This window comes from Equus przewalskii, chromosome 27 (assembly GCF_037783145.1).
Source record: "Equus przewalskii isolate Varuska chromosome 27, EquPr2, whole genome shotgun sequence".
Classification (NCBI taxonomy): Eukaryota; Metazoa; Chordata; class Mammalia; order Perissodactyla; family Equidae; genus Equus; species Equus przewalskii.
The window spans coordinates 32,337,183-32,353,929 of NC_091857.1; the positions used below are offsets into that span (position 1 = coordinate 32,337,183).

General features: G+C 42.6%; 2 protein-coding genes across 17 annotated transcripts in view; one reads left to right on the plus strand and one right to left on the minus strand.

Moving 5' to 3' along the window:
* Positions 1 to 16,747, minus strand: part of SETD4 (SET domain containing 4) — a 286,569-nt gene that overhangs the window by 111,990 nt on the left and 157,832 nt on the right. The window contains exon 1 of one of the 16 annotated variants that reach the window (XM_070597422.1): positions 1,691 to 1,713. The exons of the other annotated variants lie outside the window; for them this stretch is intronic. The gene's annotated coding sequence lies outside the window, so the exon portion shown is untranslated. Of the gene's footprint in view, positions 1 to 1,690; positions 1,714 to 16,747 lie in introns of those variants that run through there. 16 annotated transcript variants of the gene reach the window in all.
* On the plus strand, positions 1,292 to 15,968 carry LOC139073341 (carbonyl reductase [NADPH] 1-like). The gene is made up of 3 exons (XM_070597450.1): positions 1,292 to 2,264; positions 2,824 to 2,931; positions 15,173 to 15,968. Exons 1-3 carry the CDS (start codon positions 1,979 to 1,981, stop codon positions 15,667 to 15,669), a joined length of 891 nt encoding a protein of 296 aa, XP_070453551.1. The 5' UTR covers positions 1,292 to 1,978; the 3' UTR covers positions 15,670 to 15,968.

Sequence of the window (16,747 nt, forward strand, 5' to 3'; positions counted from 1 at the left end):
GAAGGGAAGGCATCTGGTGTGGTCTCTTTAACTCCAGACTCGTTGGAAAAACACAATTTCAAAGAGTGAAGTAGGAGTGGGCACTTCAAACCATCCATAAGGGAATCTGAGACAGTCGGGAAATTGAATGGGAATTGGGTGTCCATGGATATGGGAGACCTATTGTCAAATCTCTTCAATGTGAATGTGTAATTTATGGAGGAAGGAAGTGTCATGAGGTCTGCAACATGAACGTGGTTCAGCACAACATATACAGAAGAGGAACGCATAATCTAGTAAAATAGTCATAACTGTTCAACCTAGTGTGTTAGATATATGGTTGGTTACTATATCATTCTTTCACTTTTCTGTATGAAAGCTTTCAAAACAAGCATCGGAAAACAACAAATCCTGGCTCTGCCACCTTACTGTGTGACCCTGAGCAAAACCGCATCTTACTTTATTTCTGTTTTTCCACCTGTAAAATGAGGACATTGGGCACAAGATTGCTGTGTGAAGCTCCAATGTCCTGATACAGGTGAAAATGTTAAAACACAACAAAAGTGCAAAGTGTCTTCTGTCTTGAGACCCTGTCGTTGTTAGGACCTAAGACCCCCCAGGGCTGACGAGAAGCTTCTTCCTGCCCAACACCAAGCCTGCCTCCCAGTGGGCTCAGTGACCCTGTTCCACATGCCCCCAGAAGCGCTGCATGTTGTAAAGACGGCTGTGCTGTCATGATTATTCTTCATTCTTCACCAGTGATTTTCAGGCTGACAGCAATGCAATGGGATCTCCCCAAGTGATGTTTGGGCCAGGCCCAGTGGCCTCATGGTAAGTTCAGCAAGCTCTGCTTCGCGGCCCCCAGCCTGCCTCCCAGCGTCAGACCTACACCGCTGTGTTAGGGGCCATGCTGTGTGGTAGCCCACATACTGAAAAATAGAGGAATATTGGCACAGATGTTAGTTCGGGGTGAAGCTTCCTCAGCAAAATAAAATAAAAAATAAACTAAAATGAAGTTTACAAGCTTCTCCCTTCAACCAGGCACTTTATTTCCTCTGTTACTTTTTTTCTTTTGCAAACTGACCCAAGAGGACAACAATGTCTAGATCAACACAATAGCATCTCAACTGTTTGGAAATATATATTTGAAATTGCAAAGATCGTTTTTTTCTTAGGACCTTAAAAATAACACCTAACTCTATACACCAATTATTATCTCTCACCTTGGACAAAATCAAAGTCCACCCCACTTTTAGCAAACAAGGATTATGTAACCATTATATAAAACTTTGCAATCAATGCCTTGGCACACACTAAGAGCTTCAATAAAACCTTGCGTCCCACTTGAGGGCTCACTGGGAGGCACACAGCGAGGTACCCTGCCCACACTGAAAGTCTAATCATGGGACCTAAGTCTCTAATTCTCTCTTTTGAGTTTCTCTTAAGAAAGCAATGGGATCGATGTCCTCAGAAGCAGTTAGCCTGTCTATGTCATTTCCTTGAATCTTAGGAAAAAGCAACACTTCCCATTCTGCAGTGGATGATGACCCAAGTCCAAGGCATTACTCTGCACTCCTTTTCTCCTTTTGGGGTTCTCCCAAAATAGTTTCTTTAGTAAATCTGCTGTGAGTTTCTAGTTCCCTACTTGACTTATCACCAACCAGCTTTGCTTTGGCGGTAGCACACCTCCCCAGGCTGCAAGATTGCTTACCTCAGAAGTGAGATCAAAAGGGAGACCTGTGTCCTTTTGGCCGAGGGTGCAGAGTGGAAAAGAGGTGGACCCAGGAGAGGGGCTTAGGAAACCTTTGGAACATTTGGCCCCTCCTAGGAGGGAGGGATGGAGGTGGGGCCTCCTTCTCAGGAAATCACAGCACTGGATCCCAGAACTCATTTCTCTGCAGACTCTCTGACTTTGGCCAGGGCTCCCCAGTGAGCGCTGCTGTGGCTCATAGCCCTGTCTGCTGCCCACACAAGTGCCTCACACACCCGCTACCCAGCCATGTCTTACACCCGTGTGGCGCTGGTGACTGGGGCTAACAAGGGCATCGGCTTCACTATCCTGCGTGATCTGTGCCAGCAGTTCTCCGGGGATGTGGTGCTCACGGCAAGGGACACCACGCGGGGCCAGGCTGCCGTGCAGCAGCTGCAGGCCCAGGGCCTGAGCCCACGCTTCCACCAGCTGGACATTGACGACCCCCAGAGCATCCGGACACTGCGCGACTTCCTGCTCAAGGAGTATGGCGGCCTTGACCTGCTGGTCAACAACGCAGGCATTGCCTACCCTAGTAAGTGGATGTGAGCTGAGAGGGGAGGCAGCCTCTGTGAGGGTGGCCAGCAAGAGTGGGTTGGGGTCTGAAATGCTGCTATGGAGATCTTAGCTCTCAGGGGATCTAGAACAATCTCCCTAGGGAAAGAGGTCAGACTGGAGGCTACAGAGAGAGCAGAGACCTCTGAGACTCGCAACACTTTCCAGCAAAGAGACTTTGCATTTCCATGGCACAGACTCTTAAGGATCTCCTCCAGGTTTTCACGGTTTCTCTTGGAATGCACTTTAGAGCAGTTTCGCGACTTAACTTGTTTTAAAAAACAACAAGAAATTTTAAGAATGGTACAGAGAGATCCCACCTGCATCCTTCACTTAGTCTCCCCTAATGGTGCCATCTTACAACTCTATACAGTATTAAGCCAGGAAATGACATGAGTATTGTCACATTCTTAACTTAACCAAGCCATTACTTGCAATTCACCAGAATCTGTATGTAAAAAACAGTTTGTATCATTCTTGTATTTTTACCATGAGTACTACTTTAGTTTATTAACTTTGTTCTCTTTCTCCACTAAAAGTTCCAGATTCCACACCGATTCATATTCAAGCTGAAGTGACAATGAAAACAAACTTTTTTGGTACCCGAGATCTCTGCACGGAGCTACTGCCTCTCATAAAGCCCCATGGTGAGTCCGATGAGGAGCCCAAGCCATGCTGGTTCTGGCACGATCTGCGCTGCCTGCCCCTGATCTCATCTACAGGCTCCCACCACCTCTCCCTGCTCAGCCACACTGGCCTCCTTCTTGTGTCTCCACCAGGCCTGGTGTCCTTCTGCTTCCAGCTCTGTACACACTTGTCCAGCTGTCATGGGTATTCTCTGTGCCACTGATCATTATATAAATGGCTCTTATCTTTCAGGTCTTCCTTCAAAAGTCCTCAGAGAGGCTCTTTATTTGCTCTGTGCTCTTCACACTTTAGAGCTCCTTGAGGATTCCATCCTGGACACTCTGGCCTGTGTCTCCCTCTCTCACAGTGATCCTGTTCGGGCTAGTGGAGCCTTCCCTACCCCCAGTTCACTAGGTCCCCTTCAAATCTCTCACCTGTCTAGAACATTTCCACACTTCTAGACACACATATTTGTCCTCCTGCCTCTCCATCTCTTCCTGAGCCTTCCTTCCCTCCCCTGAATTCCCACATCCAAAACACACATTTTAAAAATGCACTGTCCTTGCCCCAAATCATCTTGGTCACTGACCCCACCATCCACCCACTAGGATCCTGGGTGTCACCATGCCCGCCCCCTTAATATCACCTACCAGGTCCTACGAGTGGTCCTACCCTGTTTCTCTGCAAGCCTTCTCCTCCATCCCAGCTCTATGACAGACTCTCAGCTGTCATTGCTGGACAGTTGCAAACCCTCCTAAGGGAGCTTCTTTCTTGAGTCTTTTCCTTTCTGGGCATTCTCTGTGCTCTCTGCTTGCTTACTCCCTCCTGAAAATCCATCAGAAGCAAAGTCCTAGCCCTTCGTGAGGCTTGCAGTGATCTCTGTAATTTGACTTGCATAATACCAGGATGCTTTTAACTGCCCTTCAATGTGCTATGTTCTGGACAAAACAAACTATCATACATCTTTGGTTGTAAACAACTGTAATACTCACCCCAAGGTAATGGGATGGAGGGGAGCCACCACCCATTAAACACACCAATAAAACAAGCCGACACTTTTAGAAAGATTAAGAGGTGTGGCTTGGAATTGAGTACATACACATACAGCTTACTCTCAATTCTGCCCTGTTTCCCTGTCCTGTCCTCCTGGAAAGTTCTGTGACTTCTTCTAACACTTGGTTCCTAGGGCCTCAAGGGACAGCTATTTTGCAGTCACTTCACCCCCCTCACTCACACCAACACTAGAGGGCAGCAATGGAATTCCTTGTGCCACCACCACACATTCTATATGTATTCCTCTTGGAATCATACTAATGACTTCTGGATGGGTATTTTTCTTACTTCACTGGGCTGTGTTAGTTTCTGCTGTGTCTGTGCTTGGTCAAGAAGAGGAATGGACACTCACAGATTTGCTAAGGCAGGCTGTATTCAAACAACTGATCTTGCCTCACCAAAGCTAGAGTTAATATGCATGCTATATTATATTATAGTAAATACATGCCGCATTCTCGCTATACAGCAAAGTTTTCTTGCCTTCTGAAATAGAAGAGTTCTTCCATTATTTGCGATGAAAGGCAGCCACAGAAGTTCATGCCATCATGATTTTATTCAACACTCTTTGGGGAGATAATTTGAGACAAGTCCTAGCTAGGCTAACCAAAAATAAATACTGTCTCAGCTCTCCCTCATCTCAGGTCTGAAGATACAGAGAATGAGCCGGAATGGTTTCCACAGAATCTCTGTGGGAAGCAGAAGACATCCATAAGGGGAATGTGTAGTTTGTTTCTGGTGCGGAAGGAGAAAAAGAGAGTATTGTGACCTTAAGGATTACTGAGCGATAATAGTATGAATTTCTTTTTATTTTTAATCCGCTCTTAAAAGAGTTGTTCTGAATACCCTAACCACAGAAAAGATAAGACCTATCCTGCCCAGGTACCCTCCACTGAACTTCACCAATCAATCAATATCAATGCCGTTTATATCCCTTCACCCCTTCCCATCTCATTTCCCAACTGTTCCCAGAAGCGAGCATCTTCCTGAATTTGAAGAATGCTGTCTTTAATGCTGGCAGGCTGTTATTCTGATTTTCCTAATAAATTAGAATGTATATTTATTTGAAAAGATACTAAGGAAAACCCGTCTCTGAGGAATCAAGCAAACGCTTGAAAACTGCACACTCCTGTTCATCGCACGTTAGCTTGAAGAGCCCTAGGAGGGAACAAACGGCCTTGTTAAGGCTGCACTCACCAACTAAACCTTTAAAGAAGTGTTGCCAATCTTCATTGAAACAGGCACCACTTTTCAACTTTGTACAGTCTGGAAAATCACCAGAGGAAGTTGGAGGGAATATACTGTACTACAGATTGTTCCACCTCCGACGTTTTGTGGTCTAGAAAGGATGAGTGGATGGACGTTTCTTGATGTGCTGTGCTAAGCATTTCAGATATTGTGCCAATAAGAACATGGAGGCAAAACAAAGCTCAAGGTCACATGCACAGCTGGATGTGGGCCTCAGTCATGTGGCATCCAAGCTAATTGTTCTCCCCACTACTCAATGATTCTCAAATATTTTAGGCCGAGGATCCCATTCTTCAAGTGAAGAATGAGTGAAGCTGTACCCAGTCAGGCCAGGGTGACATATGACAAAAGAAGACTCAGCTTGATTGGGACCAATGTGTCCCTCAGCACAGAGCCCCCAGGGCACCACAGGGAAACCCAGAGGGTTGCAGGAGACACAGTTTAAAACCCTGCAGTCTTTCATGACACCCCTTTTCAACCCAGAGACGTAACTACAGGTACTCTTGGAATTAGATAAAAATGAACTTAGTGACGAATGTGAAGTCATAAAAGTTCCAGAAAAACAGACGTGCACTTAATACCCCTGGATAGACAATTCGAACCAAGTAATGCTCGTGCAGCTTGTTTCTGGAGATGACATGATGTCTACGGTATCCCTTGTTGTCCAGATCACTGTGGCCCTGGTTTTCAGTTGTGAGAGTTGGTAGAGTGAAGGAGAGATGCTCGGGCAGAGCCATGAGGGGACAGTCATCCAAAGAGTTCTTGAGCAGCTACCGAGTGTTAAGCCCTGGGAACGTGGTCTATGTGTTTCCATTTATTTATACCTTAAAGTAAAATATGCATCCTTAAAACTGATTCCTGGTCAGACACGGGATAACGGCCCGGATAAACTGTAAGCCTGACAGGCACCCCAGCCCCACCAGTGAAAGGGTCCTTTTTTAGAAGAATGACATACTTTTATCATCAATGTGGAGTGAGTATTATAAAAGGCCACTAATTCTCACACAAACACGTACACACTCACACACCCTTAGCACAAGAAAGTATGAATGGCCCATAACACTTCTTAGAGGATTAGCTGTGTGCATTGCAGTGCAGTGTCCCTGAACTGCATTCTGAAAGCCAGGAGTACACTCTGGAGACGAAACACTTGGGTCACAGTCTTTGCTGTGTATCTTCCAACAAGTGCGCCTGCCTGTGTGTTTCCAGCCAGAGCTGTCAGATCAGAAGCGGCTACAGTCACACCCAGCTCTGAGGAGAGGCACCCAGGCAGGTGCCACGTCTTGGGGATTGGTTAGTGGGAGGGACCGGCATGGGGAAGATGGAGTGGGATGCAGCACCCACATCCAGGAATTTACCCTACACAGACCCTTGGACTCCCCGGTCAGGTTTCCCCACCGTACACAGGTAAGTATTTTCCCAGCTGATTCTAGACTTCCTGAGATAGATAATACAATAGAAGAGAGGTCATCACTTTATTACAGTGTATAAACAGCCTAGAGAAAGGACAGTTTCTCCGTCTACTATCACAGGTTTCAGAGACTAGAGTCTCTGGGAATATGATTTCAAAGCCCTATGAGTAATTGTAGCTGCCTTTCTGCTATACCGGTTGCGCACTGTGGCTTCCTCTGCCACTGTCTTTTGTTTCTTCATATCCTTCTATGTGTTGGCCTTTGGATTCACGAAACATGAGGACACGTGCTTTTGACTGACGAGAGAGGCAGGTAATATTATTGAGAATGAATTAAATTCTAGTAGGACCTTTGAGTGAGGTTGACTAAAGCGTTTCGACAAAGAAGTTCAGTTTATCTTATGCTTCACGTGTTCCAGATGAAAGGAAGGACTGGAGTAGCTGTGACTCGTTTCTAAAGTGAGTTCATCCTACAAGACTGTTGGAGGATTACAAGACACTTACCATAGTTCGTGTTGTTGTGTAGTGGATTATTTAATGAGAGTCATAGTGCTATGGATTATCTTTTTTATGGAATATTTTTTGGCGCTGCCATTCTTAGGTGGGATGGAGCTCATGTTAACTGATGGTAACAGTCTTCCCAATATTTACATTCAAAAGGGAGAGTTTCCTAATTTGTTTGAATCTCTTATTGATGGTATAGTCTCATGTCTTGTTTATACCACTTAAAATATTAATTGTAGATGTAAAATTAGTAAACTCTTTATACATGTTAATAGGTTTTTTTAATGCATACTAACGACTGTTTCGAAAAAAAACTAGTGAGAAGTGTGATGCTTTGCTTTGTCTACACTTTGAACAGCTTTATTCAGTATAATTCACACACCATACACTTTACCCATTTAAAGTATACAATTCACAGGTTTTGCTTTTGTTATCGAGGTCACATGTGTTCACAACATTGTGTCAATTTCAGGTGTACATCATTATATTTCAGCTGCTGTATGGACTGCATCCTGTTCACCACCAGAAGTCTGATTTCCATCTGTCACCATACATACGTGCCCCTTTACCTCTTTCCCCTGCCACCACTATCTGCTCCTCTGGTGGAGACCACTAATCTGTTTTTTTTTTTAAGTATTCATTTGTTTGTTTATCTATCAGACATATGTGCAAATGAGTACGGTATTTGTCTTACTGTGTTTGACTTCTTTTACTAAGCATAATACCCTCAAAGTCCATCCATGTTCTCACAAATGGCAAAATTTCATCTGTTTTTATGCTGTGTACACTTTCCAGTGTACATATGTATCACATCTTCTTTATCCATTAGTCCGTCGATGGGCACTCAGGTGACTTCCAAGTCTTGCCCATTGTGAGTACTGCTGCAATGAGGATGAGCATTCATATATCTTTTCCAGTTAGTGTTTTCATGTTTCCTGGATAAATACCCAGAAGGAGAATAGGTGGATCATATGGTATTTCTATTTTTAATTTTTTGAGAAATCTCCATACTGTTTTCCATAGTGGCTGCACCACTTTTCGTTCGCACCCACAGTATACTGAGGGTATCCCTTTTTTCTACATCCTCTCCAGCAGCCTTTGTTGTTTCTTATCTTTTACTAATAGCCATTCTGACAGGTGTGAGGTGATATCTCATTATAGTTTTTATTTGCATTTCCCTAATAATTCGTGATGTTAAACAACTTTTCATGTGCCTGTTGGCCATCTGTACATCTTCCTTGGGAATATGTCTGTTCATATCCTCTGCCTGTTTGTTGGTCGGGTATCATTTTTCATTGTTGGCTTGTATGATTTCTTTATATAATATTGTGTAAATTAACCCCTTCATATATGACTTGCAAGTATTTTCTCCCAGTTGGTAGGCTGACATTGTGTTTTGCTGATGGTTTCCTTTTCTGTGCAGAAACTTTGTAGTTGATGTAGTCCCATTTGCTTATTTTTTCTTTTGTTTTCCTTGCCTGTGGAGACTTGGTATTCCAAATGATACTGCTAAGACAGGTGTTGAAAAGTGTAGTGCCTATGTTTTCTTCTAGGAGATTTATGGTTTCAGGTCTTACCTTCAAGTCTTTCATCCATCTTGAGTTAATCTTCTCGTATGGTGTAAGATAACAGTCTACATTCATTCTTTTGCATGTGGCTGTCCAGTTTTCCCAGCACCATTTATTGAAGAGACTTTCTGCTCTCAATTGCATGTTCTAGGCTCCTTGGTAAAAACATTAGCTGTCCATAACTATGTAAGTTTACTTCTGGGCTCTTGATTCTGTTCCATTGATCTGTGTGTCTGTTTTTCTGCCAGTACCATACTCTTTTGATTGCTATAGCTTTGTAGTATATTTTGAATTCAGGGAGTGTGATACCTCCAGCTTTGTTTTTCATGTTTTTCAGGATTCATTTGGCTATGTGGGGTCTTTTGTTGTTCCTCATAAATTTTGGGATTCTCAGTTCTATTTCTGTGAAAAACGTCATTGGGATTCCGATGGGATTGTGTCAAATCTGTAGATTGCTTTCGGTTATACAGACATTTTACCTATGTTTTTTCTTCCAATCCAGTGAGCATGGAATATCTTTCCATTTTTTTTTATGTGTCTTTAATTTCTTTCAATAATGTCTCGTGGTTTTCAGTCTATGGATCTTTCACCTCCTTGGTTAGAATTTATTTCCTAGGTATTTTATTCTTTTTATTGCAGTTGTAAATGGGATTGTATTCTTCATTTCTCTTTCTGCTAGGTCATTGTTAATGTATAGAAATGCACCTGATTTATGTATGTTGATTTTCTACCCTGCAACTTTACTGTATTCATTATTTCTAATAGTTTTTTGGTGGATTCTTTAGGGATTTCTGTATATAGAATCATGTCATCCACAAATAATGACAATTTAACTTCTTCCTTTCCGATTTGGATAGATCTTTCTTTCTTTTTCTTGCCTAATCCCCCTGGCTAGGACTTCCAATACTCTGTTGAATAAGAGTGGTGAGAGTGGGTAACCTTGTCTTGTCCCCATTCTTAGAAGAATAGCTTTCTGTTGTTCACAATTCAGGATGATGTTGGCTGTGAGTCTGTCATATTTGGCCTTTATTATGTTGAGGTACTTCCCTTCTATACCCATTTTGTTGAGAGTTTTATCATAAATGGATCCTGTATCTTGTCAAATGCTTGCTCTATATCTATTAAGATGATCACGTGAATTTTATTCTATATTTTCTTAATGCGGGGCTTCACTTTGATTGAGCTGTGGATGCTGAACCATCCCTGCATCCCTGGAGTAAACCCCACTTGATTGTGGTGTAGGATCCTTTGAATGTATTGTTGTATTCCATTTGCTAATATGTTGTTGAGGATTTGGGCATCTGGCTTCATCAGCTACATTGGCCTGTAACTTGCCTTTTTCGTGTTGTCCTTGTCAGGTTTTGGTATCAGGGTAATTTTGGCCTCGTAAGATAAGACAGGAGTCATCCCATCCTCTTCAATTTTTTGGAAGAGTTTAAGAAGGACAGGTATTTAATTTTCTTTGAATGTTTGGTACAATTCACCAGAGAAGCTGTCTGGCCCTGGACTTCTGTTTTGGGGGAGGTTTTTGAGTAGTATTTCAATCTCTTTACTTGTAATTGGTCTCTTCAGATTCTCTATTTCTTCTTGATCCAGGTTGGGGAGGTTGTATGATTCTAAGAATTTAGCCATTTCTTCTAGGTTATCCAGTTTGTTAGAGCATAGATTTTCACAGTAGTCTCTTAAAATCCTTTGTATTTCTGTGGTATTCATTATAATTTATCCTCTTTCACTGCTGATTTTATTTATTTGAGCCTTATCTACTTCTTATCAGTGAGTCTGGCTATGGGTGTGTCAGTTTTGTTTATCTTTGCAGAAAACCAGCTCTTAGTTTCATGGATCCTTCTTTTTTTTTTTTTTTTTAGCCTTTATTTCATTTACTTCTACTCTGACTTTTATAATTTCCTTCCTTCTACTGACTTTAGGCTTTGTTCTAGTTCCCTTGGCTATATTGTTACATTGCTCCTTTGAGATTTTCCTCTTTGTCTTATCTTGCTGTGAAGTTCCCTATTAGTACTGCTTTTGCTGCATCCCAAAAATTTTGGTATGTAGTGTTTTCACTTTCATTTGTCTTCAGCTATTTTTTTTACTTCTCATTTGATTTCTTAATTGACCCAATAGTTGTTCAGTAGCATGTTTTTTGGTCTCTACATATTTATGACTATTCCTGCTTTCTGCTTCTAGTTGATTTCCAGTTGCATATCACTGTGTTCAGAAAAGATGCTTGATATGAATTCCATCTCCTTAAATTTATTGAGGCTTGTTTTCTTTTCTGACATATGGTCTATGTTTGAGAATTTTCCATGTGCACTTGAGAAGAATGTTTATTCTGCTGCTTTGGGTTGGAATGTTCTCTATATATCTATTAAGTCCATCACATCTAATGTTTCATTTAGGCGACTGTTTCCTTCTTGATTTTCTGTCTGGATGATCTATCCATTGATATAAGTGGGGTGTTAAAGTCCCCTACTATTATTCTCTTCCTTCCGATTTCTTCCTTTAGGTCTGTTAACAGTTGCTGTATATACTTTGGTGCTCATGTGTTAGGTGCATATGTATTAATAAGTGTTATATCTTCTTGGTGGAATGTCCCTTTCATCATAATGAATGTCTCTGTCTCTTGTTGTCTTTTTTGGCTTGAAGTCTATTTTGTGTTTGACAAGTTTGGCTACACCAGCTTTCTTTTGCTTGCCAATATCATTCCATCCCTTCTCTCTGAACCTGTTTCTCTTTACAGCTGAGATGTGTTTCCAGGAGGCAGCATATTGTTGGATCTTGTTTTTTAATCCATCCAGCCACGTTGTGTGTGTTGATGGGTAAATTCAAAGAATTTGCATTTAGAGTGATTATTGATATATGAGGGCTGAATGCTGCCATTTTATCTTCTCATTTCTGGTTGCTATATATTTCCATTGTTACTTTTTCTTTGTATTACTGTCTGCCATTTCAGTTTGGTGGCTCTCTGTAATATTTTTCTCAGTGTCCCTTTTATTTGTGATTTTTCACTCTGCTCTGGTTTTTTGATTTTGGTTACCTTGAGGCCTGTATAAAAGATCTCATAGATGAGATAGTCCCTCTTTTGCTGGTAGATCCTATCTATATAGCCTATGCAGGTTCCCTCCTTTTCCTCTTGACAATGTATGTTTTTGTTTTCACAAATTATTCTTTTTTGTGTTGTCAGTTTGTTACCAAATTGAAGTGCTTATTGTTATTCTTGATGCTTTCTTTCCTTTTACCCTTTATGTTATAATTAAATGTTTACTAATGTTTATTCTGATAAACAGTTGCAATTTTCTGGTTCTGCCTATTCATCACCTCAGTCAAACCTTTGTTTACCTTTGCCTTCTTGTTTCAGGTAGGAGGGCTTCATTCAACATTTCTCGTAAGACAGGTCTAGTGGCAATAAACTCCCTCAGCTTTCATTTCTCTGTGAAAGCTTTTATTTCTCCTTCATATCTGAAGGGTTACTTGGCTGGATAGAGTATTCTTGGCTGATAGGTTTTGTCTTTCAATATTTTGAATATATCACTCCACTCTCTCTAGCCTGTAAAATTTCTGCTCAGAAATCTACTGATAGCTTGATGGGGGTTCCTTTGTAAGATATTTTCTTCTCTCTGCCCCCCTTTAGTATTCTTTCTTTGTCACTGACTTTTGACAGTTTTAATATGATACGCTTTGGAGAAGGTATTTTGTGATGAGACAATTAGGGGTTATATTAGCGTCATGTACTTGTATACCCAGTTCTTTCCCCAGGTTTGGGATGTTCTCAGCTATTATTTCTTTTTAATAAGCTCTCTGCTCCCGTCTTCCTCTCTTCTCCTTCTGGGATACCCATTATCCTTATGTTGCTTTTCCTAATTGAGTCAGATATTATTCATAGAATTTCTTTCATTTAACACAAGTCTTACAGGGGCCAGCCCCATGGCTGAGTGCTTAAGTTTACGTGCTCCACATCTGCGCCCCAGGGTTTCACCAGTTTGGATCCTGGGCATGGACATGACACTGCTCATCAAGCCATGTTGAGGTGGCATCCCACACAGCACAACCAGGGCCACTCACAACTAGAACCTACAAGTATGTACTGGTAACTTTGGGAACAAGAAGAAGAAAAACAAGATTGGCAGCCAATGGTAGCTCAGGTGCCAATCTTAAAAGAAAATTAAAACTCTTAGTTCTCTCTCTTCTTCCCCTACAATCATTTCTAGATTCTATCTTTGAGCTCACTAATTCTCTATTCCGTATGGTCTGCTCTATGTTCAATGATTTTGATTTTATTTTTCATCTCATTAATTGTCCTTCATCTCCAGAATTTCTGTTTCTTTGTGGGTTTTTTTTTTTAAGATTTCAATCTTTTTGGTGAACTACTCCTTCTGTTCATTAATTCAATTCCTGAGCTCATCTAACTGTCTTTCTGAGTTTTCTTGTAACTGGTGGAGATTCTTCATGATGGCTATTTTGAATTCTCTGTCAGTTAGGTTGTCATCTTCTGGGACTTCAAGTTTGGTTTGTGGAGAGTTGTCGTTTTCTCTCTGTTCTGCTGTGTTACTGCAGTTCTTCATGGCACTTGATGGTTGATCCTTGCCAGTGCATTTGTGGTAGGAAACACCTCTCGTATTTGGGTGAGACTTTGGTTGCTTTGATTCTCAGCTACTTCTGGTTGTATTTGAGAGCCTGCACTTTTCACCCTTCACTGCCTCTGCTGGAGGTGTCATCAGTGCCCGCCTTGTGCTGCTTGTGCCTCTGAGGTTGCTGGTGCCTTGCTGCTTGCAATGTCACTGCAGTGTTAGATGTCACCACTGGGGTCACCAGGCTGCAAGCACCTCTGCTGCCTCTGGGGTCACCTTGGTCTCATGTTCCCACACTGGCTCTCTGAAGGCTCTCCATGGACTCAGGTGCAGCTGTCCTATGCACCACCTGCACTGCTTCTCCTCGCTTATCTGGGGTGCTGGCAGCACCACTGCCAGGGGTGCTGGGATCAAAGGTGTCACGGTCACTTCCAGGGTCTGGGGTCTTGTATGCAGCCTCTACTGATGGCAGAGCCAGTGTCTGGGATTCTTCTACTGGCAGTGGGGTCACAGGTTCTGCTATGGTTCCTGAAGCCACAGGTCACAGGGGCCACCTGCCTCTGCTGGGGGAGGGCAGGGGCTAAGCTATGAGTCTTCTTCCTGGTCCTGCAGCCTCTGGTTGCTGGCATGAAAGAATGTACTTTGTAAAACATCAGGTCCAGGAATACCACCCCTGCCAAGGAAATATGAATTTTGGGTGCTGTCCCTACTGCTGGGAAGACTGGCCACGCTGCCTGGGAGGGGAAAGGGGCTGGGTGTCCCGTGTCTGCCCCTACAGCCCCTGGTCACTGGCTCGTGTGCTTGTGTGAGAACTCCTGCTTTGAATAACCCCCACCAGGGGAAGGAGAGGAGGCTGCTCCTCTAGTGCCACTGCCTCCCATGGGGCCAGTCCACCCACCTTCAGATGTATAGATGCATGTATTCCTCAGGCATTCTGTGTGCCGTGCAGGCAGTCCTTTGTTGGTCAGTGGATGTACAAATGGTTGAAACTTAGGGTGGAGAGACAAAAGGACAACTCACTCTGCCACTGTGCTGTCACTCTCAGTGGTTTTAGCATATGTGCAGAATTGTGGAACCATCTACAGCATTCTCATCACCCCGGAAAGAAATCCTATCACCCCTGTGTCCCCCCATTCCTTGTAGCTCTAAACAACAGTAATCTACTTTCTGGCTCCAGATTTTCTTCTTCTCCACATCTCATATGTATGGAATCTTATCCTATGTAGTCTTTGTGATCGGCCTCTTTAACTTAGTGTAGTCTTTTCAAGGTTCATCCATATTGCAAGATTTACTTCGTTCTTTTCTATAGCATCCTTTTAATAGCTCAGTTTCCGCTGTTCCTCACTGTCACCATATTACCAGGCCATTAGTCACTGCTCAAGAGTTGATAAAAACCCAAATACAGAGAAAATAGCATGCAATTCAGCCCACTGAGCTGACTTGGTTTTCCCTTCCTCGATCAGAGTGGCAACCTTCCAAAACAGATGCTACCCATTCACCTAGGTTCTGCCATCCATCAACCAGTCACCCACCTCTTTGTTGGTCATGAAAGAGCTGATCATAGAGCACTGCCCAAGTAACCACACCATCCTCAAGGCATCCCAAAGGCAGCCTTTGGCACTAATGAGTACCTCCTTACATTCCCTTTAGCATGTTCCTGTATAAGTCACTTTCATTTTCTTATGGAACTTCTGGGTACTACCCTCCCCATTAGAAAATTTCTCTGACATCATCCAAGACATTATGGATAAAACAAGTTTCAAGGCTGTATCATGTCCTTCACTCATAAAGACAGTCTTCATTAATGCTCATGGCAAACTGGGAACTGTCTCTCAAGTGGACAAATTCCCACTGAATTTGTTCTTCATCATTCTTGTGCAGGCCTTTCTGAGTAACGATCTGTGTTGCATTTTAGGCAGAGTGGTGAATGTGTCTAGCATAATGAGCCTCCTGGCTCTTAAAAACTGCAGCCCAGAACTCCAGCGGAAGTTTACAAGTGAGACTATCACGGAGGAGGAGCTGGTGGGGCTCATGAAGAAGTTCGTGGAAGACACGAAGAATGGAGTGCACATAAAGGAAGGCTGGCCTGATGTCATGGCCATGGCATATGCAGTGTCAAAGATGGGCATCACCGTCCTGTCCAGAATCTACGCCAGGAGACTGAGTGAGCAAAGGAGAGGGGACAAGATCCTCCTGAATGCCTGCTGCCCAGGATGGGTGAAAACCGACATGGGGGGACCTGAAGCCATAAAAACCCCAGAAGAAGGAGCAGAGACCCCCGTGTACTTGGCCCTTTTGCCCTCAGATGCTAAGGGGCCTCACGGGGAATTTGTTATGGAGAAGAAAGTTGAAAAATGGGGACCCCTCTATGAATACCCTCCATGGTTCTCACGTATTTTGAGCCTTGGATAGGATCAAAGGGCCAATCACACTGTTAAAATATCCATTTCAAAAAAAAAAGGATGAAAATATCTCTAAGGAGTACTCACCATCACTTGGCTCATAATTCGGTGCATATAAGCTATTATCCCCGTGAAGGAAAAAAAAGTATGAAAATGTCTGTAGGGAGTACTCACTTTCACTTGGCTCATAATGCTGTGCGCATAAGGCTTTTGTGATTTCTTCTGTGATATAGGGGGAGGAAAACTGTAATGGATGAGAATAATGAATGAAAATCAATAGAAAAATAAACCGAGAATAGAAGTTCTTTATGAATGTTCCTTTGTGCAGATTGTTTATATGTCATCCAGCCCAGAAATGTTAGATATGACAGTTAGATCAACAGAAGGATAGTATATTTGAGGGGCTGGGAAACAGTACAGAAAGAGGCAGTAAGTGCATAGTTTCATCTTTGCAGGCCACACGGTCTCTGTTGGAACTACTCAGATCTGCTGTGATGGCATGATAGTAGCCGTACAGGCATCCACGGACCAATGAGCATTGGAGGGTTTGCCTGCTCCCTTTAGGTTCCAGCCTCTAGTAGATCATGGAGAACACCATGAAGGGAATACGTCTGGTGTGGTCTCTTTAACACCAAACTCATTGGAAAAACACAATTGCAAAGTGTGAACTGTGAATGGGCACTTCAGATCCATCCATAAGGGAATCTGAGAGAGTTGGGGAAATTGAATATGGATTGGGTGTCAGTGGACATGAGAGAATTATTGTCAAATCTCTACAGTGTGAATATGTCATTTATGGAGGGAGAAAGTGTCATGAGGTCTGCGACATTAGCATGGGTCAGCAAAATATACACAGAAGCTGAACACAAAAATACAGTAAAATATTTATAAATGTTCAACCTAGTCTGTTAGATATACGGGTGTTTGCTATACTATTTTTTCAACTTTTCTGTTTCAAAGCTTTCAAGACAAACATCTAGAAACAAAAAATCTTCCATTGCCAACTTACTCTGTGACCTTGAGAAACAGACTGCATTACACTCTATTTCAGTACCTCAACTGTAAAATGGGAACAATAGGCATAAGAT